The 25418-nt window shown below is 38.1% G+C and overlaps 1 protein-coding gene across 1 annotated transcript in view; it reads right to left on the reverse strand.

Moving 5' to 3' along the window:
• Nucleotides 1-21813, reverse strand: part of aff3 (AF4/FMR2 family, member 3) — a 196038-nt gene extending 174225 nt beyond the window's left edge. The window contains exons 1-3 of the mRNA XM_039746235.1: nt 21730-21813; nt 21584-21623; nt 5649-5700 (exon numbers count right to left, since the gene is read on the reverse strand). Coding sequence (XP_039602169.1) covers nt 5649-5700; nt 21584-21623; nt 21730-21813 — 176 coding nt within the window. The remainder of the gene's footprint in view (nt 1-5648; nt 5701-21583; nt 21624-21729) is intronic.
• Between the last annotated feature and the right edge of the window lie 3605 nt (nt 21814-25418).

Consider the following 25418-nt stretch of genomic DNA (forward strand, 5'->3'; position numbering starts at 1 on the left):
GTTTGTTCTTTATGCATTTGGACATGGTATAAGCAACTGGCACAAAACTTTTCTGAGATCATCCTCTCATCCAGGAGGAAGCCAGCAACGATATGTTAGGTAGTAAGTATTATAAAATCAAATGTTGTTATCTCTGGATTTATTTATTTATTCATTTTACCTTCATGTTTTTACTGTGATATTGTTTTTGTGCACCTGTTCATCAGCACTGCCATATTCTTTTACTGTTGTCGCTGCAAACTATTGGTCACTTGACATCGTCATCCTCCAGTTATAAAGCATGGTGGTACAGTAGTAGCTTTATCCTATGTGAGACATGCCCGAACACCACCAGACAGACACCGCATCTTTATAAAAAGGAGGTTTTATTTTCTTCCAAATACACAGTCCCGCACAGCACACTGTGCTCCACACACCAATCACCACTCCTCCAGGCTTCTCTCTCTCCTTCTCTGTCCTTGGACTGCCTTTCCTCTCTCCACGGGAGCCTTGTCCTGCTCCCACTCCCGACTCTGGCTTCGGAATGGAGTGAGACGGCATCCGTTATAGAGCACCCGGAAGTGCTCCAGGTGTCCCTTGATTAACATCCGGCAGCACTTCCGGGTGTGGCAAAAGTGCTGCATGTCCAGACTCTCGAGCTGCCCAGGTGCCCCCTGGAGGTGGCCACGGATCTCTACTGTGTTGAGCCTCCAAGCCCCAATTCCAAGGCCCCAATGTACACCCAGGGTGCTGCCCTCTCGTGCCCTGGGGGAGGTACTACTGATAGCAAGCCCATTCCCCGAGTCTTCTCCTGGAAAGGGCGTCCCGTCCGGGCAGAATCCCCGGCCGTCCATCACACCTTGTATTTGGATAAACAAACAACCTGTTTTCATTATTGCTTTGATTTTTGCTTAGAGTCCTGGCTTTTTGTTCGATTCTTTGCTGAATTTTGGTTTTGGTCTTATTTTAAGGACATTCATTTTCAACTGTTCTTTTAGGGGCACAAAGCTTTTTAAAATGACCATTTTAGCACAGATTTGGCATTTTATTGTTGAATAACACTAAGACTACTTTTATAAAAAAAACATTTCTGGTATGCTTGCAACACTCCTGCATCCAAATGATATATAACACCAGAAACATGAACAGCCTGTCTGAGCACCAATACATAGGCTGCAAAAGAATGGCAGCTTTCTGAGCAGCTGAGACTCCGGAAGACAGGATACCCAAGCTAAAGGTCTTTTAAAGTTGTTGGGTTTAAGAAACACTTGGCTTTTTCCATGATCAACTTTACACGCCATTTACAATAATTGGAACTTTACATGTCTTTGCCTCAGTTTTAAATCTAAAAACATTGTGTACTAAGCTGCTTTAGAATGAAACATTGTTTTTCAATGCAAGACAGCTTTTCACCTCACCCATGACCCTGATTTGTATTAAGTGGTGTGAAGGCTAGGGGGTGCCAGTGAACCCTAAACACACAAGAGTCTTGAAATATGGGATGTTTATTACAAACACCTATTATACATAAACACAAAATCAAGTTATCTCTTCTCCCCTTTTTCCTCTTCTCCTCTCTCTACCACACTGCTCCCCTCCAGTCAAGTGTTGCCTTCCTTCCTCCCAGCTTCGACTCACCTGAACAAGGTAGCACAGTCCCTTTTCTTAAGGACCTAGGAGTACTTCTGGTGCTAGGGCTCTGGCCCGATGGAAGCATTTCTGGGTCATATGGAAGTCCCGAATATCAAGGAGTGTCTCTCTCTGCAGTGCCCTCTTGTGGCACCCAAATAAACCAGCAGGGCTGCACTTCCAGACTACACAATTCTCACCATTCCCTGTTGGTTTCTGGCCAGTCTCCCATATCCAGAGCTGCTGCCATCTAGCATCTGGGGGAAATTAACATTCTCCAGAGACAGTCCTTACCTGACCTTCTCTTTCATCCTGGTCAGGAGAAGGTACTACAAATAAATCCAGTCAGGATGGCAGTCCATCTGCCTGGAGCTTCCTTTCTGGGTAAGGAATCTTCTTTCCTGGTTTGGATGTCCATCCCCTATCCCGGTCGAGGTGCCAGTCCATCCCATGTGGAACTTACAGCAGGTTTCACCACTCTCTTTATCTCTTTTCTTTAAATCTATGAAGCTCAATAATGAATATTATATACTAAATAACAGCCTACATGGGGTTATGAAAGGAAGGTCCTGCCTCTCTTCTTTTAGCAAAGTGTAGAAGTTTGATCAATCAGTTCCATTCTAAACTTGGCCCCTTGAGTAGGATCATTTATAACAAAACTTCCTCAAAGACACAAATCAACACTGCTGAAGCAGAATACTGTGAGCATGGAGGGTATCCTTCTTGTATTCTTTAAATTAAATGAACATAAGGAAATACGATTATCATTTCATTTCGGTGATAATCTAACAAAAGTCCATTTCTTGTTGCTTTCTATTTGTCACTTATTTTGACTTGAATTTTTGCCCATTTCTTGACAGTAGTGTGATGTCTGAGGGCTTTCCTGGATGTTCAGCCCACTTCGGCACCTCATTTTAATTGGACTTATGGTTGGATTTTGGCTTTGCTACTCTAGGACTGTCTATTTCTTCTTTTTGAGCCATCTTACTTATGCTTTGCTCATATGCCTTGCTTTCTTATAAAATGTTTCCTGGCACAATGTGGAAATCATATTTAATTAATTGACAGCAAGCTGCTGAAGAAATCAAACTGAAAAGCAGTCTCAGGCATTAATACCACCATGCATTATTCCAGGAACAAGAAGTTTCTTCCATTCAAAGTTTCTTCGTTTATACCATATATAACTCTATATATTTTATAATAACTCTACATATTGTATAACTCTATATTTACTCAACTACGAAATGATGCAAAATTGAGTTCTGTACTCCTTTATGATAGAAGGTGGATATCTCCAGTTATGTTTCAACTAAGACCACATTATTTAAATCTTTTTCTGACACTTTACTCTTATGTCTTTTTCATTTTTAATTCTTTATTATTTTTTATTGTAATATTGTTGTTTATGTTTGCACTTTTTTGTCAGTTTGTTTATTATTTAGTTTAAGGAGGTACAGTACATTGTATGCGCTTGCCGTTAGTGAGTTTGCATGTGTTTTTCTTATTGTTATTATTGAATTAATGGATTTTTGACCTATTTGCTGTTTCCTGGTAACTATATTTAGATTTCGTTTTAGGACTCTGCTTGTTACTAGATTTTTAGGCAACTCCTTTTGTGCCTTTCTGTCTTTGAGCTTTATTTTGTTATACAGAACATTTTTAAAATAAATGTTTTATTTATAAGATTCAACACTTGCCCTTTTGTCTCCTAGCCAAGGTTTTATGATCATCCCGTTTCTAGTTGAAAATTTTTGATATAATGGGACATTTAAGATTATTCTTTTAACTTTAATTTAGAAGTGGATTATGTCCCTTGGGTAGGCCAAAGTTATCCAGTCGTGGTGGATTTCACGCTACCCTTTTTGCACCCCTCTTGGCAGACAAATGGGAGATTCCCGCCTGCATTTTGGAATTCTCACACCATTTTGGCCATTATGAGTGTGTGGATTACTACAACTGCTACCGTGGGACACTGACAGGAAATGCTAACCTAGTATTCTTATACTTCTGGAAACTACTGGATGTTGATTCTGACAGGATGTATTAGAACTCACTTCTTTGGTTAAAATCAAACTTTACCAAGCTTCACATCATTCTGAAAGTTCTGCCCTTCCAGGTTTTCTTCAAGATTCGGTTACAGTGGGTTTGGTGTACCTGATGCTGCCATAAATCGTATTACAATCAGTGAAATTAGTTCTGAATATTGTTATCTTTATTTACTCTTCTTTTCTTAGAATTTTATTTTTATGAAGAAGAAGAAGATTCCTTTGCAGGCCTAATCAATTGTATTCATGGCCTTGGACCTTTTTAAAGTGGCCTGCTTCATCAATATTCAAAACATGTTACATACAACCCGCAATGACCATTGCTTTCCTAAAGACCCCCTTTAACATGTTTTTTGTGTAGATTGCATCTGTGTATCATTTAGCTGGATTATATGTACAAAATAACATTAAAATTTACCTTTATGGTCTTCTTACTTTTATCTGTGCAGCTCAGTGCACTGCAGCTACTAACCTGTAGAATGGAATTAGAATGGAAACTGGCTACTTGTGCTGACCCACAAATAAAAAGTGAAAGATAGATAGATAGATAGATAGATAGATAGATAGATAAAGTAATCTGCTGCACAGATAAAAGTAAGAAGACCATAAAGGTAAATTTTAATGATTTTAAAGATGACATACCACAATGCCGTAAGGAACCTTAGTGTATTCACATGCAGCCAAAGATATGACATTCTCATGAAGAAGATGATAACTTGACTTAACAGATGATTCAGTGGCCACTCTCCTCACTTTTAAATGCTGCAGAGATATCAGGGCTTGCAACCCTTCTGTAGATTTCCAGACGGACACTACAACCCAACCTGATCTTTTGTCTCTGCTGATGATTTGATGTTCATATGTGCATAGAAGAAGAATTTGCATTTCCAGCCATATTAGAAGTTATTGTTGTTCTTTTCTGACCAACTCTGAATGTTTTATGTGTGATCTATCACCAATGCATTTAAAACCAGTTTATAATGTCGTCATCTGACAATGATGCATGTTAATATAGGCGTAAAAGGATGTACTTGTCTTTAGCTACAGATTTTTGCATTTTCTGTAATTTTTTTCATTGTTTTGATCTTGTGGTTGCAACACTGAAATGTTCAAGACCTGAAATGCTAATACAGAGGTAAGACAGTTTCAAAGAGAGACGTGAGGCACCATATTGTGATAGTGATGAGCGTAGAGGAATCTTTGTGTTTTGTTTGAAAAAGAAACAAAAACGTTAAAGTAGTTGTTGACATATTCTGACATGTACCAAGTATATAAAGTGCTGTTTTTGGCCCTCAGTAAAAATGAGCCCAACATTGTTGTTAACGTTGTGTCGATGTCGCCACGTGAAGCTCCACTGTGTAATCATTGGATTTAAAATCTCAGAGAATTCCATTGGGTATTTAGTATTAGACAGGGCATTAGTCAAGTTTAGGATTTTTCTTTTTTCTCTGTATTTTGACCACAACTTTTTGAACTTTGGTAATTGATAATTTGTCTCATTCCTATTCCCTTGTTTTGACCTAAGCCAATTGATTCACCCTTTATTTTGCTGTCATTTGTCATTTATTTTCACCCTTTTCAAGCATTTGTCCATCTACATTCACAACAGATTGCCATCAGTTCTAGGAATAAATTAACTTGAGATGCTTATTTTTTCCGTCAATTAAACTTGCATTTTTGTTGTTCAATTATTTGCCAAATGCAATTTTTAGGGTATTTTGTTAGATTAGTTAACCTTTGACTGAAAATATTCATATGGGTGCCAGTTCTCTGGCAGTGTCTTTTCATTCTCATAGTACAGTCTTGTCCTTAACAACTCATTTTGAATACATGTTCCTGTGAGCCATTCTTGATCATTTCTCTAAATAGCCAGAAAAGTGATAAATAAATTCATCTTTAAGAAAGAAATCTTTAAAATCTCAAAATTAATTGGCACTCTTGAAATTTAAATTAAAATGGAAATTACACGAAAGAGGAAAAAGAATGAACACTTACGATTGATATGAAAGACTTGTTGTTAAGCCTTTGGCTTGAGCATCACGCCTCTCTGTGGGAAGAAAACAAATAAAATGAGCAGCGTAAACCCTGTGAGCTGTAACTAATCAGTTAGTCTTTCCAAATAAGATCAGTGATCTAGATATACAAGTCCTGCTCACAAAAGCAACAAAGTGGAGAAATGAAAAAAACATCCTAATACGTCACATACAGAAATCTGTCCTTCCGTGACTGAATTTGATGCATAAATATTTACAAGTACATTACAATCTGAATTTGTTCCATACAAAGAGATAATAAATTCCCATTAGGTTCCTGAGAGAAAGTAAATGAACTATGGAGAAAGAAGACTGCCATTTAATTTGAGTTAATGAAGACAAAGTGCAGCTTCAGTCTGCTGTGCACTGTGAATCTTTAGCTCAGGAAATATTTCCTTTATGAGTTTTGGTGAGTGGGCAAAGAATACTAGAAGAAACGGATGACATTTCCGTGGCATTTAGCTTTATTCAAGTTGTCTCAACCACACTGACAAATGCCAAAATTCTGCTTAAACATCACATGTTATTAAAATGCATGGGATGAGAGAACAACCCTAGCCTGGTTCTGTGCTTAAAGAGGGGATGCAAAGGAAGAAATATTGCAGAATGAACAAAAATTTACAGTCCCACTTGACTAACCCATTTACATTACAAGATCAGAGGTTGTTATCTAAAAATGACGTACAAGACCTATACTAACCAACCAGTTCAATACAGCCAACTTTACAATGCAAAGCCAGATTCTGAGCGCTCTAAATATGAGAATCTTTTTAAGCTGAGCCATTTGAGAGGTACTGAGGCCATGGATTCTGATGGGCTGTTTGGGCAAACCCAGGAAGAGATGCCAAGAGAAAGCAGGTGTCAAATGCCAGGGTTTAGCCAAACAGAAATATCTGTTTTAGATTCCATATAAATTAAAAAGTAAAATCTCTATTAACTACTATTCCATAATCTGAATTATGCAGCACAAACTGATGCACATGACCAGAAGCCAGCAGTACATATAAGATGGGAACAGGGTGAGAGGCAATGACCGTACATGGCATAGGGCAGTTATCACAACCTCCTTGCACATCCACCCCTCTTTAAGGGGTAAGACTCATATGGTCATGGTGTAGCCTTTTATTCTTCTCCAGTGGCATCATGTAATTTCCCCAATTACTTAAAAGCCCCTATAATATATAAAAACAATGAAAATTAAATCAGATTACAAGAAAAAGTTCACAGATAATACATGATATTGACCACACAAGAAAGGAACACAACAGTCTCAGCCATTTGATGCTCATTGAGACAGAAACTCTAAAGATATCTAAAGTCAGCACATAAGCACCACAAGCAGGTTTCAACAAATTAAACACTTTCTGAAATGATATTACAGAAGAAGGAGAGATGGCTTCTACTTCAGACTGAATTAAATGAGCACGTTCACAGTTTACAAGGTAATTTTTAAAATAAAGTCAAATTAGCAGAGAGCATACAGATGTGCAAATGTTTGCTTTTAAACATTGTAACAGAGGACAAAGAGAAAAATAAACATTTGTTCTGACATTGTGACCCCTGTATATAGTAAAGACAAAAATAATAAAGCTTTTCAGCAAAGGAAGTAAATCTCAAATTAGACTATCCAAGATGGCACACTAGAAGTGACCTCAGAGGTGGTGAGGATGTCAAGAGGGAAGAAGAGAAGAGGCATCTGAGTACATTGCCACCCTGTGGATCGGCGAGGAATTACTACAACCAGAGCCTTTCAGCCAGGGGTGTCAAACTCTGGTCCTGGAGGGCCACAGTGGCTGCAGGATTTCATTCTAACCATCTTCTTAATTAGTGACCAGTTTTTGCTGCTAATTGCTTCTTTTAATTAACTTCACTCAAGCCCTTAAGTTGCTTCTTTCTCCTTAATTAGCTGCCAAACAATAATGAGGCACAAAACAAGCCGCCACATCACACAATATCTGAAAATAAAGAAAGCTGAAGGTCTCAGTAAGGCTGATCTCCCAGGTCACCAAAACATCTTGACCGTGTTCTTATGAAAAACATAAAATCAACGGTTTTGGAAATGTCAGCTGTGGCAGAACGAGAGCAACAACAAGCCATGGAATTAAATAACGAGTTTAATTAACAGCAAGAATTGGCTTCTCCTTAAGAAACTGGTTGGAGTTTGAAGCCCCAGTTTAGCTGGTCATCTGTTGGCTTGTTTCACGTCTCATTTCTATTTGGCTGCCATTTCAGTTCAAAGGACTGCATCCTTCTAACAGGGCTATTAAAATGTGAATTAGCAGTGAAAACAGGTCACTGATTAGGAAAAGGGTCTGAATGAAAACCTGTAGATGCTGCAGCCCTCCAGGCCTGGAGTTTGACACCCGTGCTTTAAGCTATCAGTAAGGTGCACATGTGTGACAGTATGTTTCATCTTTTACCTGTGTCATACACATGCGCATAGGAAACAGCTAAATGGCCTAAATAATAGTAATTCTACCCCAGACCAGGGGACGGCGGAGTGTGCTAACTGTCTCTCTCAGTTTCTTGCAGATCATTCCCGGGAAATCCCACATGATTCCGGCACCACTGTTGACATCACTTCCGGTTCCAGTGTCAATGATGATGTCACTTTCAGTTCCTGCCCCAGCAATTACTTTATTTCCAAGCACGAAGACGTTACCTCCGGTTCCATTGATGTCATTTCCCCTACTCTTGCTTAAAACGGCCATTTTGTCTCAAGGCCAGTTAGTTCTGTTTTGGACTCTGCTCTATGCACATCATGCTTATTTCATATCAACTTTTTGTAGCCAGGAAACAATAAACGGATGGCTGCCCCAAACCTTTATCATGTCTATGGCTCATTCTTATGACACCTGATAATGAAAATGGACTTTGAAGATCTTCTTAACATGACTAATTTTCTTGTAACTGGAACATGATGATGTGTGTGGCAAAACATTAGATAGTAAATGCCTTTTTTTAATGATTGTACTTTATTATCTATCTATCTATCTATCTATCTATCTATCTATCTATCTATCTATCTAATACTTTTCTGATACGTTCTACTGTATATGATGTGCTCTATTCTGATTTTGTCTCCAGCTTTTGGCTTTTTAACAACAGAAAAATTTAAAAGAAAAAGCAAGAAATAAGGATGTAATAACATCTTCAGAACTGGTACACTATTAGTTAAAAATTATTCTCCTTCCTCCTTCTATGAGAGGTCAATGTGTTTGAGCAAACATCTCCATACAGCTTTGTCCTGCACCTCCAGTCAGACCCTTTTCCTTTAAAGTATCCATCCGGAAAGTATTCACAGCGCATCACTTTTTCCACATTTTGTTATGTTACAGCCTTATTCCATAATAGATTAAATTAATTTTTTTCCTCAGACTTCTACAAACAACACCCCATAATGACAACGTGAAAAAAAGTTTAATTGAGATTTTTGCAAATTTATTAAAAATAAAAAAACTGAGAAAGCACATGTACATAAGTATTCACAGCCTTTGCCATGAAGCTCAAAATTGAGCTCAGATGCATCCTGTTTGCCCTGATCATCCTTGAGATGTTTCTGCAGCTTAATTGGAGTCCACCTGTGGTACATTCAGTTGATTGGACATGATTTGGAAAGACACACACCTGTCTATATAAGGTCCCACAGTTGACAGTTCATGTCAGAGCACAAACCAAGCATGAAGTCAAAGGAATTGTCTGTAGACCTCCGAGACAGGATTGTCTCGAGGCACAAATCTGGGGAAGGTTCCAGAAAAATTTCTGCTGCTTTGAAGGTCCCAATGAGCACAGTGGCCTCCATCATCCACAAGTGAATGAAGTTTAAATCCACCAGGACTCTTTCTAGAGCTGGCTGGCCATCTAAACTGAGCGATCGGGGGAGAAGGGCCTTAGTCAAGGAGGTGACCAAGAACCCGATAGTCACTCTGTCAGAGCTCCAGAGGTCCTCTGTGGAGAGAGGAGAAACTTCCAGAAGGACAACCATCTCTGCAGCAATCCACCAATCAGGCCCGTATGGTAGAGTGACCAGATGGAAGCCACTCCTTAGTAAAAGGCACATGGCAGCCTGCCTGGAGTTTGCCAAAAGGCACCTGAAGGACCCTCAGCTATGAGAAACAAAATTCTCTGGTCTGATGAGACAAAGATTGAACTCTTTGGTGTGAATGCCAGGCGTCACGTTTGGCGGAAACCAGGCACCACTCATCACCAGGCCAATACCATCCCTACAGTGAAGCATGGTGGTGGCAGCATCATGCTGTGGGGATGTTTTTCAGCGGCAGGAACTGGGAGACTAGTCAGGATAAAGGGAAAGATGACTGCAGCAATGTACAGAGACATCCTGGATGAAAACCTGCTCCAGAGCGCTCTTGACCTCAGACTGGGGCGACGGTTCATCTTTCAGCAGGACAACGACCCTAAGCACACAGCCAAAATATCAAAGAAGTGGCTTCAGGACAACTCTGTGAATGTCCTTGAGTGGCCCAGCCAGAGCTCAGACTTGAATCCGATTGAACATCTCTGGAGAGATCTTAAAATGGCTGTGCACCGACGCTTCCCATCCAACCTGATGGAGCTTGAGAGGTGCTGCAAAGAGGAATGGGTGAAGCTGGCCAAGGATAGGTGTGCCAAGGTTGGTGCATCATATTCAAAAAGACTTGAGGCTGTAATTGCTGCCAAAGGTGCATCGACAAAGTGTTGAGCAAAGGCTGTGAATACTTACAGTATGTACATGTTATTTCTCAGTTTTTTTTATTTTTAATAAATTTGTGTAGAATTCTGAGGAAAAAAAATAAATTTAATCCATTTTGGAATAAGGCTGTAACATAGCAAAATGTGGAAAAAGTGATGCGCTGTGAATACTTTATGGATGCACTGTAAGTCTTCTTTTTTTTAGCCACGCACCTCTGCTTCAGCCTCCCCTGCTTTCTCTTCCCCTGTATTTCATTTCCACCCCTTTTTTACACTAGTATTTGAAAATGCCTCAATATAAAGCCATAAAGCCAAGACCTCAGATTCTCTCTGCTTGCTGCTATATTAAGTCATTAATTTATATCAATTTTCCATCATTAGCTCTGTCTGCTTTAAAGTTCTGGATGTATCTTCTAACTCTCTAACAAAAGGTAAGCATATGATCAGCCAGCTTGTCCTCGTATAACTGAGAAGTAAATCAAATGAAATTTTATTTAGATTTTTAGTCTCAGTCTTTCTAACCCTGCTATTCTACATGAAAGGAAATTCAAATTAGCTTAAGCTGAATTGCTTCAATTCATACCTGCAAACAAATATTTCTAGGCTTTGGAATTACTCCTCTACTCCATGTACTATTGACCCTTTTTTAAGTGCTGGCTGAATTACCCAGCATTGCCCAGGTGAGAAAGTGGAAAGATGGAAGGGTATAAAGTGATTAAAAACTACATAATGCCAGACTTTAATAGCTTTAAACTATTTTCATACCATACTAAACCAACTTTTAAGCCCACCTAAACCATTTTCATTTCTTACATAGCCATTTTTTAATTCTGATGCAAAGAACCTCAAAATGCAATAAATAACTCCAGAGGCAGTATGGTTTCAGGCCATCACAGATACAGTGACGGAAATTTTGACCAAACAAGGCTACTTCGTTTGTACCCCAACCCTTGAACCAGTGCTCGTCTAATTTTTTTGTGAGAGCAAAAAACAAGATTTCCCAGACCTTATAGTCTTTGAAATTGCATTGTAATTTGTACTGTGGGCCACAACCATAAAACAGAAAATGCAAGTTCAGAATATGAATGGCTGGATTGGAAGAGATTCCAAAAAAGGTGATTCTGTTACATACATTGAAATTAGAAATGAAGTAGCTAGATCATTTCCCACAAAGGTGATGCTCTGCCGTCAATACCACAACAGGCTTCTGCTGCTTTTGGTGCTCTTACTTTTTCACGTTGTCTGTGACCTACTGAGGTGTAAAATCTGAAATAGAAAGTCAGAGCATTGCCACTACTGGATGAACTAAGGTATATAATTAAAAGCCAGAAGACTGCAATCCTGGATACCTGTGGCGTCATGCCTATCACTGCTTTCAGAAACACTAAATTGTACTGTGAACAGGCAAGGGGCTGAAGAAGGAAATATTTAAAGATGTGAAACATTTCTCATTACTTATTTATTATATTTCAGTTCACCACTAAATAGTTTGTTCTACAGTCCTGATATTGCCCTAATCCTTTGCTCACCCAACTCTCAAAAATAAACACAGATTTTCTTATTTATATCATCACATTCCTGTCTTGGGCATATCTTATCTTCTTAGTAGCCACGGGGACGAATCTCGCACACACATTAAGCACCCACAGGGACAGAGAGCATGACAGCACCACAGGCAGCATGAACAACTAATAATCTACTTTAGAGGAAGATTTGGATGAGTGACTTTAGACTGACTGTGGTCAAATAAAACAAAGTCAGAAGCCTGGAGTGCAAGGAAGCAAACAAAAGGTTTATAGCAGTAGGTCCATAAGGTGTCAAAGAACAGGCAGAAGGTCAGGATACCAGCATGCTACAAATAACAGGGAAAAAAATTACAAGGCAAAGATATTGGCAAGAACTGAAGCACAAATCCAAAAATCAAGTAAGCCAAAAAGAGACCATGAATATGAAAAAGTGCAAAAAAAAAAAAAAAAAAGGGAACCCAAGAAAACCCAAGTAAGATGCTCTTTGGTGTGGGATTCAGCCCCATGCAGCAGCCTTTACAAAAGCACACTCTATCTTTTTTCTTTTTTTTTACAATTATTAATGTTTTTAATTATTAATTTAAGATTTTAAATGTATTTTGTATACCAAACTGAAGAGGTGCTATTGTCAATGCAGACCTGTGCACTGGGCCATCTCAGCTGCCTTTTGAACAAGCTGCAAACTTGATTGATATAATATTGTGAGCATAATAGATCTAATAGGTGTCTTCATCTATAACATCTGAGAATGTAAGAAACTCTGAGGAATATAAAGTGGGATTTATTAAACATTGCTGTATCCACCAGGTAGCACTTTGATCACTTCAGCCTAAAGAGATCCTTCATGCCCCATCGGAGAAGCTGCTCGTTTGAGAATGAGAAGGGAAAAAGGGTGAATATTTAGAGTGACAATGAAAGTGAGGTAGAAAGAATTCAGACCTGCCCTGACTTTATGTAATGAGAAATGTTCAACTTCAAGTTGTATGAACTGTTACATCTCATGGTGAGTCACAGCAAGTTCAGGTACTGTGAAATTTCTGGTAATTCAGAGAACTGTCTTATACCTCATTTTTCAGATGCTGCTTTAATGTTGGATGGTATTTAATGGACTGGAGATTTATGTGAATAAGCAATGGTCAAAAAGGGAGCACAGTACAATTAAAACTAAATGTGTGATTCAGACATTGAAAGGTGAACTGAATTCATCCATGTTATTGCCCAGGGAGACTCACAAATAGAAATGGTACCAATATCTTAATGATGAATCATTCTGAATGCTGGTGACTTCAAACAAGGAAACAAATGTCCATCATAAAGTTCCATTCGTGAACACTACAAACTGGATTGCCTCTATTCAAATGTTAGTGACGTTAAATATAAATGCAATCCGAGCAAGTCTGACCTCCTCTTGCTCTCACATACAAACTGCACAGTATATAAACATATGTATATATTTTTTGAGCTTCTTTAAAATTTTTATTTCCCCTTAGTGACAAATAAAGTATAATCTAATCTTAATACTAGGAAAGCATCACATTGACCGATAAACATAGTAGCCAAATATACAGTGGAATCAGAAAGACATTCAGACCCCTTCATTTTCTGCACGCTTTACTGCGAAGTAGATTACATTTTAAATGGGTACAATTCTGTCCATCAATCAACCTTCAAAACCTCATAATGACAGTGAAATCATGTTTTCAGAGACATTCACAAGTTAATTAAAATTGAATAAGTGAAATTTACATAAGTATTCAGCCCCTTAATTCAGTACCTTGCCGAAGCCCCTTTGGCAGCAATTAGTTTTCTTGGGTAAATCTGTACATGGTATGCACACATGGATTTGGGGGTTTATTCAATTCTTTCTGGTAGATTCTCTCAAGCTTTCATTAGTTTGGATGGGAAGCATCTGTAAACTGCCATGTTCAGATCTCTCCACAGATGTTCTAACAGTTTAAGCCTGTGCTTTGGCTGGGCCACACAAGGCTAGTCTGAGAAGTAACTGAAGCCACTTCGTTGTTGTCTTGGTTGTACACTTTGGGTCATTGTTGTGCTGAAAGGTAAACCGTCACCCCAGTGTTAGGTTGCTGCATTCTGGAGCAGATTTTCTGAATTTGGCTGCTTTCATCCTTCCCTCAGTTCTGACCAGTCTCCCTGTCTCTGCCACTGAGAAATCCCCATATTATGATGCTGCCAACCACCACCATGCTTCACTGAAGAGGTGGTATTAGGAAAATAATAAACAGGGCCTGGTCTTGGCCAGACATAGTGCTTGCAGTTCTTCTGAAAGAGTTCAATCTTTGTCTCATCAGACCAAAGAATCTTTTTTGTCATGGTCTCAAACTCTAAAAAGGTTTTCATATGCCTTTTACTCAAGAGTGGCTTCCGTCTACTCACTCTCCCATAAATGTCTGATTTGTGTAGTGTTGTTGAGATGATCTTCCTTGCAACTGGTTCTCCCACCTCAGCAGAGGACTGAAGCTCTTTTAGAGTGACAATGGATTCTTAGTCACTTCCCTTTTCTTAAATTACTCCATTTGGCAGGGTGGTTAAATCTAGGAAGAGTCGCTGTGGTTCTAAACATCTTCCCTTTCACAATTATTGAGGCCAATGATCATTAGAAATATTTTTGTACCCTTTCTCTGGTCTATTCCTCACTACAGTTATATTGCAGAGGTCTATAGAGAACTGCTCAAACTTCATGGCTTGGTTTTTGCCCTGGCATACAATGTATATTATGGGACCTTATATCCATATGTGTGTTCCTTTCCAAGTGAAATCCAATCAATTCAGTTTGCCACAGAGGGACTGCAATCATGTTTCAGACACATCTCATGGAGAATTAAAGTAAACAGGACGCATCTGACCACAGTTTGGAGTGCCACAGCAAAGGATTTTACATGAATGACACATTTCAGTTTTTGATTTTTAATGAATGTGTAAACTTTTCTTAAAACATGTTTTCACTTTGTCATTATAAATTATTAAGAGTAGACTAAAGATCAAAAATAGCAAATATATTAGTCAGTCACTCATTTTCCAACCCACTATATACTAACACAGGGTCACGGGTCTGCTGGAGCCAATCTCGGCCAACACAGGGCACAAGGCAGGAACAAAGCCTGGGCAGGGTGCCAGCCCACCGCAGGGCACACAAACAAACCCACAGACCAAGCACACACTAGGGACAATTTAGGATCGCCAATGCACCTAACCTGCATGTCTTTGAGGAAACCTACTAACTACAAGGCAGCAGCGCTACCACTAGAAAATATATCTCCATTTTAAATTAAATTTATAAGCACATTCTGAATAAAGTTATTGTATCATGTATGCTGAAACCTTGACTCAGTACAAAGTATCTGACCACAGGCCACTTGGTTTAGCTTAGCTTATTCAGGTTCTGAGCTGATTCCTGCATGAAGCTGCTGTCTTCCTCAATATCGTCTAATTCTTTGGGGATCAACAGATTGTCCAAATTGGAAGTGTGTCATCTTCTCATGAACTAATCTGTTTTCATGATTGGTAGATATTTTATACTACTTTTTTGGGCTTTCAAATGTCTTTTACTTTGTCCTATTTTTCAAATTTACTTTTGTTTTATCATGGTTTTTACTCATAATTCCCTCTATATCTGGTATAGTAATTCTTAATAAATAGTTTGAAAATCCCACAATCCTCTGAACCTGTTTTACCCAGTCTGGAGGTTCCCAAACCAGAATAGACTTAATTTTAGTATTATACATAGTTAAACCTGTCCAAGATACTTCATATCCCAAAAATAAGATGGTATTTCCCAATGAAACTCGCACTTTTCCATTTTGATAACTAAATTATATATATATAAAAGGCTTTTATATATATTGTCACAGGAGGCTGGGGGTGGTACCCAGCCGGGACGCCCAGGAGGACCAGAGGAGGGCTTATGGCATCCCGAGACCATGTGGGGGTGACCGCCCTGGTGGCTTTGGGAACCACAGGGAGTGCCGGCAGAAGATTATCGGAAGGCACCTGGAGCACATCCGGAAGCGGATAAAAAGGTTCTGCCTCCCTCCATTCATTGGCTGGAGTCAGGTGAGGAGAAGGACAGAGGTTAGTGGAGAGGAGTGGAGGCGGCCTGAAGAAGGCATTGGATAGAAGGCCTGGACTTTGGGGGAGTACTAGGGTTGTGTGTGAGAACTTTATTTTAAATAGTTTGTAAATAAACATGTGTGGGTTGAACCAATGATGTCCACCTGTCTGTGTCTGGGCTGTCTTCCACAATATATATATATATAAGTACTTCCTTAAGTTTGCTAATATGGCCTGAAAGATCCTAAATATCAAAATGTCATTAATATACACTAATACAGAAATTCCCAACAAGTCTCTAAAGATATCATTTACAGAGGACTGGAATATGGCTGCTGTATTCGGTAATCCATAAGCTATAACACTGTATTAGTAATGTCCTGTCATTGTTGTTAAAAGCTGTTTTCCATTCATCCATCCCACCAATGAGAATTATTTTATATGTGTCACAGATCTAGTTTTGAAAAAAAAAAAAGTCACTTGATTTATTATCAAGGAAATAAGTGGTAACAGGTAGTTTCTTTTAATGGATATTTTATTCAGCTCTCTATAATCAATACAATGTCAAAGATCTCCATTCTTTCTTCTAACAACAAAGAAATCCTAACCAATTGGGCCATTAGACGGAATTATAAAACCATTTTGTAAAATGTGTCTTACTGTTCCACACCCTCTTGTTCAGGATGTGATAAACTGCAAACCTTTTCTTTCCTTAGTCTTTAGTGCAGTTTATTCACAATGAGGAGGCAATACTTGGGCTTGTTTTTATGCTAAATACATCAATAAATTTAGAGTACTCCATGGAGAATGATGGAGATGATGTTACACTTAGACCTAAGCAATATGGAGCAATAAGCAGTTGTTCTACCATGACTGAACTAATAGTTTTCTGTAGTCCTAGAATCTATCAGAGTTTTAAGTTACTTTTTTGTTAATAGAACAAGCAATAACAAAAAGATTTTTGCACAGGGTTTAACTACAAATCCCCAAAGTACCAATGCTAACATAAGGTGGTAGTTCAGAACATTTGGACACTAATTGCCCTGCTTCACCACAATAAAAACAGACACTCCTCTAAATGGTGCTGCCACTCTTTACTGCTGATTATAGTTTTGTTTATTTACACAGGCTCTGAAGCGGTTTTAGATAAGGCAGGATGTTAAACAAGACCCCTTTTCCACCTATGTTCAAGTTGTCTTTCTACCAGTTTTAATGTAATTTCTTGACCCCCTTTTAAATACAGGAATTAGTGCCAAATCATCCCAATCTGCTTCTGTAGCCAACATTTTGAATTCAACAATACATTCATTAATTGATTTCACTCCCTGATGACACCTTAATAAGCCACTACTTCACAATGAACTGGTACATGAAATATTTTTCTAAACTCTTATATAAACAATTTCAAAGAAAAACAACAGAGGTTGTTGGTGTTGTACATAAACAACGCCCATTGAAGTGGATTCTTATCCAACAGCGATACAATGAATGCAATATGTGTTTGATTGTCTGGATAAGGAGTTTCACACACCATACAACACTTATTTAAGAATCCCTTAAAATAATTAGAGTCCCCTAAATAAAGAGTTAGATGCAGGACATGAGGCTTGTTACTGTGACTGCAATTTGCTGCAGGTGCTGGATTAAACATGGCTACTGCTAAATGCTCCTCCATTGGTTCGCCTGTGTTTCCCTCTATTTGATTTTACATAGCTTATATCCCTCTGTGCAAATCCTGCCTATCCCTAAAAATACTTTACACCTCGGAGTCACTCATAGTGATCTGATCTACTGTTCGGACAGTAAACTAGCAGATAAACTTTAGAGAAAAAATTTGGAGATGCATGTAACAAAACAAAACAAAACAAAAAAAATACAAGGTAAAATCAAGCCAAAGTCCAATATGTGAGACAATAATCATGGTAGAGAGAACAAGAGGGTCAAAACTGAAAGAACATGAAGAGCTCAAAGATAAACTATGAATACTTCAGAGATTTGGTATCCGCAGACCAAATAAGTATTTGTACTCACAGCTGTCCTTTTATCCCATCGTGTCAATTATGCATGAGATTTGTCCTCAGAGGCCACACCCCTAGCCACGGACGCAAACACTAGCAGCCTTTAAGAACCCAAAATAATACCATATCACGACAGCGGCAAAATCTGCCGAGGCCACTCACAGGAAGAAGAACAACAACAGCGCCATCTGGTGAGTGTCAAGTATGGGATATGGAAGAACACGCGAAAAAAGACAAATAAATGCCTGTGCAAACTGACCCTGTGCTCCTGTCCTCTCGACAAAGTGATTGTTATGACTGCAAAACATACTGGCACCAACATGATGCAAAAAAAAAGACTCAGACAGCAACAAATCTCCTGAGCATCAAGCCAGACACTGGAGGCGTATCAATGGCGACTAACAATGAGCGGTAAGCCTGAACATACAGCCATTGATCACATGGCAAATACAATGGTTCATCAGCATGCCAGAGATGCCACTCACTGGAAAATGAGTTAAAGTCAAATTACCATAAAAGAGTTGTTACTGAGTAAGTCAAAAAAAGAAACCGTGTAATGATTTTTGAATGTTAAGCAAAACCATAGTCAGAAAGGGAAAAGTAAGATGTTAAAATAGCAAAATTAGAAGCACACAAAATAAGGTTTAGAGTTATAGTGATTTGTCCAAATCATGGATACAGAGCAGAGTATCACTCCAACCTTTAAACCGTTGATGTCGACATTGTGACAAAGGAACAGGAATGCATCTTAACAACACAACCTATGAAATGGTAGTACCATAAACAAAAGAAACCAGCATTATGAGGTGGTAATAATAAAATAACAAAGTACTGTAGACTTTTTTCCCGAACAATAAACTCCACAAGGAACACTGTATGTGACAATAAAGTAATAATTTACATTTTAGTTATAGCGTTGCAAAATCAAGGCAATAATTTTCTAAGTGGCCCGTTGATAACACAACTGTTCAGGCAAACCCAGTAGTGAATTGGGCAGAGGATATACTGCAGACTTGCATAGTGCATCCCTATTTGTGTGGTTTATTAAACAAACACACCATTTTGTTGACTTTTAGCCTTCTTGTTGTTATTCTGGACATGAAGGGTTGCTATGAGAGTGCTCCACTACTGTTGCTATATATAACTACAGGTAGATTTTTCTGATTATTAAATTCTATTGAAACTTACCAGAAGCTGCTTTTAATAAAACTTCTTCCCCTGAGATGGGGAACTGCTGCATAAGAAAAATGTTACACAGATGGAGGATGAGAAAGCAGACCTGTCAGTTCAGCTTTGTTATCTGGTGGTGCTGAGGGACTTATGCAAATGTGGCGCTGAGGTCCACAGGCCACTAGAGTGAAGGCATAATTAGCTAAAAAGATCTTGTTAGTGGAGGCTGATGGGTGTAAATAACCCCCATTCATGACATTACCGGTGCGTTTTCTCACATTAGTTTATATGTTAGGTGATGAGGTGCACTCCCTGACTTTCTCATTAGTTGCAATCTGCGTGCTTTACTGACTCCTTGTGACAAAGGCAGCATTTGTCTCTTCAGCTGATACATAGGCCTCTCCGTCTAGAGCGTATGGCTATATATGGTAAATGAAACATTGGACCAGCTCTAACCAGTGCGCCACTTTCTTAAAAGTATCCAACTTTTTATGGTTAAAATTCAAGAGAAACAAAGTTTTGCAATTTAGGTATGCTGAGAAAGAAATGTGAATATCCTTACATAGTTGGTTAATATCTAACATTGTCAGAATGGCACCAGGATTATGGAATTTTTAGTTAAAATATAATAATCATTTACAATTTATTACAAGTACATATATATCAAACCATAGCAACATAAATTCTAAAACACAAGGAAAAGGACTGCATGTAACTTAAGGGTTAACTAAATGTGACTTAAAGCTGAAAACACAAAAGGTATCTGTCTCGTCTTAGAGATGCCACAAACGTAATTTTCCAAGATTAGAAGGAGGTAAATGAGTAATAAACACCCCTCCAGAAAGCGATGCTAACATCAATAAGACAAAAACGCTCCTCTTACGAAGCAGTCTTCAGAATAATAGGATAATCAACATGACTCAGAAATTACTGGTGGTATTAGTTAACTGGAGGAGGCAATAAAGTTCTGCATATTTAGAGTCAGATGACATGAGGTATTAGATGAGTTGACAAAATCAGAAAAAAAGTATAAAAGTTGATGAATTGTTTAAATGATTGCTCACTCCATGCACTGAGACATTTGTGCATAACTCTGTGCAAATAAAGAAATCTCAGGTCTGTGACTGTCTTCTTTGAAGATGGAGGAAAAGATTTTCCACGACAATATCTACAAAAGTTATTTACTAAATAAAGTGCTCACAAAATGGGTGCTGCATAAAACAAACAAACAAAAACTTGCCCAGTTGTCCTAAAGAATAATAAATGGCTATGAAAGCAATATTATCTGTTGTGATTCTAAAGTGTTTTTCCCCATCAGTAAATCAGTTTAATGTGCTTATATACAAATTTGCCTTGCTCTTTGCCATGTGAAAGGTCTGCTGTAAGACCTTTTTCATAAATATCAATGAGAATAATATTTTTACTTTGTGAACTCATTAAGAACAACAAAAATATGCAGTAAAAATAAGCACAGAAAGTTTGGAAGCTGAAAAAATGCCTGTGGCTGAAGAACCCGCGAGGAGCAATACAAGTAAAGGTAATGTTGAAGGGATTAGTTGCACTTTTATGTGCACTACACTTGAGTCCCTGGAAGAGCTTTTGTGTGGAACCATGTAATAAGAGGAGACTATGGGATATGTTTAGTTGCAGAAAATGCAACGGTATTGCAAGATGTGTCCTATCTGCTGGAGTCTTAAAAACGTAAAAGCACACAATAAAGCAACTTGTCTGATGTTGTAACTTTAGTTGGTTCACATGGTCACATGGAGATCATATGACTATTCATGTAATCTCAGCATGTAAAAGCAAAATCAAATGATTAAGAAATCAATAAGTCCACAGAATGTGGAGGTGGGGTGACTATTTATTGGTGGTAAACTGTGAAAGTAAAGTAGTTTTGGGTTTTGCAAGTGAGCGAACGACTTAATTTGACTGATCATGTATAGGCAGACCCTGTAGGGCAGCTAGGGTTTCTTTTCTAATTTGTGCATTGTTAGTTTAAATCTCTGTATTTGCCCTAATCATTTAATATTCAATGAATACCATGCTGAAACAAAAACCTATTTGTCTGCTGCTACTGACGCATTGATATAGCCGGCACTACAACAAAGATGGTTTCCTACTGATGCCTAATGTTGCAGGCACTGTGTCTCACTGGACTATAATAAAAGATCTTAGTAAAGTGAAAAAAGTCTGTCATGATTTCAGCCTTTATATCAACAGAACTTGAAATTTAAGTATGTTTGTGTAGATCTTCGATTTTCAATATTTTACAGATACGCTACTTAAACCTCCTGAAAATGTAAATTTGACATCTACGTCAAATGCCTGGAGACCGTATAAAGAAACTACACTACCTTCTACTGTGATACTGAGAATTGCCTATAGTCCAATACTGTTACTATTACTAATAAATCACTTACTTTGCTTGCTGTAAGTAACAGGAGCATGCTGTTTAGATTCCTACAAAAAAGAAAGAGATGCAGAATTCACAATATATCCTTTAATTGAATTGTGATTTTTACAAGTTTTTTTTTGTTTTAGTTGACTTTTTAAAGAAAACACTCACTTTTTGATTAAAATGAAATTTATTGGACTCTGTATGTCCAGGAGTGTGAATCGCAGTTAGAGGGGAAGGCCAAGAATGGGTCATCTCCTAGGAAAAAAAAAAAAAAAAAAAAAAAGGATCAGGAGAAAAGAATAAAATAGTTTAAAAGAGTGGACTTAGTTTAACGACAATTAATGTAAAGATTTGAAGAATAACTTTCAGATACAACTAGGTCCCACTATACAAATCTAATTTGTTCCGAAAACACAGTTTGTAAGGCAGGCAATCATATAAGGAGAAGAACATTTCCATTTTATATGGAGAAAATTCCAAGGCACTCCCAAAAAAACAAAATTACCCGAACAACATTATTAAATGCATGGTTTTTATCATAATAAGGGAGTTCCTAAAATTAAATAAATATAGAAACCATGACACATAATAAAAAGTTCATGTTATATGTTTTATGAAAGATGACATGCATATATGCATGGCATAATTTGCAGCTCTACAGAGACAATTTGACTGCAACAGATATCTTAAAACAAGAAAATAAACATTGTAAACATAGTAAACGTTATTATAAGAGTATGAATTTAATAAACAAGTCATGTCAAACCAAATCAAGTCCAGTACAGGCTGTAAGAAGATCACAGGTAAAATACAATGACAAACTTTATAAATTACAAAAGGTGCAAATAAAAATACAGAATAGTCTAAACTCTCAGTAACAAGCAACTTCAACTTGATTAATTACAAAGCATCCTAACACTAAATGTCCATTGATATTAATGCTGAGATATGGTCCACAAGCAGAAAACCTGGAAAATAGACCACAGGGCTCCATCCTGGGACCTCTTCTGTTCTTCTTATACCTGCTGCCACTCTGTACTATTTTTTCGGAAACACAGTATTTCCTTTCATCTTTATGCAGATGATTGTCAGGTCTATTTCCCTCTGAAGCGTCAAGGTCTATGTTCTGTCCAGCCCCTGCTTGACTGCCTTATTGACATAAGTAGTTGGATGGCATTCAATTTTCTAAATTTTAATGAGAACAAAACAGAAGTCATGCTATTTAGACCCAATAGCAACAGTGGAACACTCTGCATCGACCTTTCCACTGTGGCTCTATTTGAGAAACCAATGATCACAAATTTAGGTGTGAAAATGGATCCCGGTTTAAAACTTCATAGCCATGTGAAAACAGAGGTAAAATCTTGCTTTTTCCAGTTGAGGCGGCTGTCAAAAATCAAACCTGTCTTATCTAAGCGCAACCTTGAAACAGTGATACATGCTTTTATAACATCTCGTCTAGATTAATGCAATGCGCTTCTTTTTGGAATTAGCCAGGCCTCTATTGCTCGCCTACAGCTGGTACAAAATGCTGCTGCTCGATTTTTAACTGGCACAAGAAAGCATGAGCATGTTACCCCGATTTTGGCTTCCCTTCACTGGCTTCCAATTTGTTTTTGAATTCATTTTAAGATCCTTGTACTTGTTTTTAAATCCTTTAATGGTTGTGCCCCTCTTTATTTGTTGGAACTGCTGCACCCTTATGTACCGTCTCGCTCTCTCAGGTCAGCAGAATGGATGCTTTTACGTATTCCCAAGACACGATGCAAACTCCGAGGTGATCGAGCTTTTTCAGTTGCAACCCCAAAATTCTGGAATGATTTGCTGTTGCAAGTCAGGCAGGCTCCTTTGCTAGCTGCCTTTAAATCCTTTTTAAAAACACATTTTTACTCTCTGGCTTTTAACCCAGTATGATATGTTGGCTATCTGTATATTTTTTATTAAGAATCTCCTCAGTTCTTATGTGTTTATGTGTTTCTGTTTCATTTACCCTTTGGTTTTGCGTGTCTGATATGTTGGGTTTTTATTGTAGAGCACTTTGGTCAGCCTTGATGTTGTTTTTAAAGTGCTTTATAAATAAATAAATAAAATAAATATAAACCTCTGGGGGTCCATGGTCAGTTACAAGAGACAAAATCAAAAGCCAGGCAGTGTCCATGGACAACAGGTCACCCAACACTCTTCTTCTAGGCATTTTACAGTATTAGGTAAGATTTTGTTAGGGAGACTAATAAGACAAAATCCTGTCATCTTTGGATTCCCAATGTCTTTAGAGTCTTTCTCTTGGACAGGAAATCAACTTTGAAGTGAAGCAGTGACACCATGTGTCACAGAATAAAACAGAGAAGCCAAACAGAATAGAAGGTTGGTAGCCATTCATAATTGTTACATTAATTATAATTTTGTACAAATGACTAATAAACAGAGATGCAGTAAGAGCATTCTAAACTAAATGAATAAGTCTTCAGTCTAGATTTAAATGTGAAAATCTATTGGGGATTCGTTTTAAAATTGGGATATCGTTCTACAGCTTTGTGGCCTACATGGAAGAGAGTGAATATTTCTATTCGATTTAAAATAATCCCTTCCAAATGCTGATTCTGCTGATCCTCCTATATGGATCTAAACTTGGACTATGCTCATATCTGAGCTGAATAAGGTAGACGTTCTCAAAATACATTGATTACGCAAGATTCTGGGTGTCTCCCTCCATGATTGACTCAGAAATAAGAGATACTAACACAATGCGACAACTAACTGATGATAGAGGTGCAATTCCAGTGAAGTTGGCTATGCTGGTTTGGACATGTGTGCAGAATTGACAACAATTCAACAATTGTTTAAACTCTTATGGAGAAAAGGCCTGCTATCAAAAAAGATAAAACAAATCAAAGGCGACCTAAAAAAAACATTGAATTAGCCTTCTGCATGCCAAAGCCATCTCATTGGACTGTCCAGCTTGGAAAAACATCATCAATGAAGTTCGATCACATGCGGCACCCACAGCAGTGTACTGACTACAGAGGAAACACTGATCAGTTGCCAGCTAAGGACAAGAGATTCTAGGAAAGCTGAAAGGCTAAGCAGAATCCAAAATATTTTGTTTAGTTAGAAAGTCTAGCTTTTGATTCCCATGAGAAGTGACCTTGAGCATGGTGGTAATGAATTAGTAAACTACCCGCGCTGCTCGCAGAAACAAAGCCTGTGGGTGCACTCATTTGGGTGAGAAGGAGCAATTGGGGGTGACTACTTTTACTAGACCAGTTCAGTTTAGTTTAATTCAGGTGCTTTGTTGTAAAAATAAAGCATTTAATTCTGTTGCATTCTGACACATTTGTACAGAGCTCAGCTCTGCTGAAAGTGGAAATAAAGCTGTCTATCTGCTGCCTATCTGCAGGACATTTGGAAAGGAGCATTCTCTCCGGTAAGAAATTGTTCTTTTCATTTTTCAATTAAGGATATATTATCTGCAATTAAGGGCCTGCACTATCTGGGAAATGTCATCTAGGACTGAACGAAGACTACATGAACCCACCCAGGTTGTATTATTCTTTATATTGCTTATATTGGTTATTATGCAAATAAATGTAATTTATAATTAAAAGCTTGAAGCCAGCCTCTGTCTGGCTGAAGCAAGCCAAGAGCTACGACTGATCATTCCTTGTCAAGCTGCAGTCCCTTAAGGGCTCAAAAAATACTCTATTGATGGTAAACGGGGTTGAAGTAAAGGAATGAGAGTAAGACCGTTCTAGTCAGTGAAGCAGCCTGCCATTATAGGTCCCTAATGTTGAATACAGAAGGTGAAATAAGGGCAATGAGGCAGGTAAGAGGTTATAGGTAACAGTTGTATAACTGGT

The sequence above is a fragment of the Polypterus senegalus genome, chromosome 2 (genome assembly GCF_016835505.1).
Source record: "Polypterus senegalus isolate Bchr_013 chromosome 2, ASM1683550v1, whole genome shotgun sequence".
In the NCBI taxonomy this organism is placed as follows: Eukaryota; Metazoa; Chordata; class Cladistia; order Polypteriformes; family Polypteridae; genus Polypterus; species Polypterus senegalus.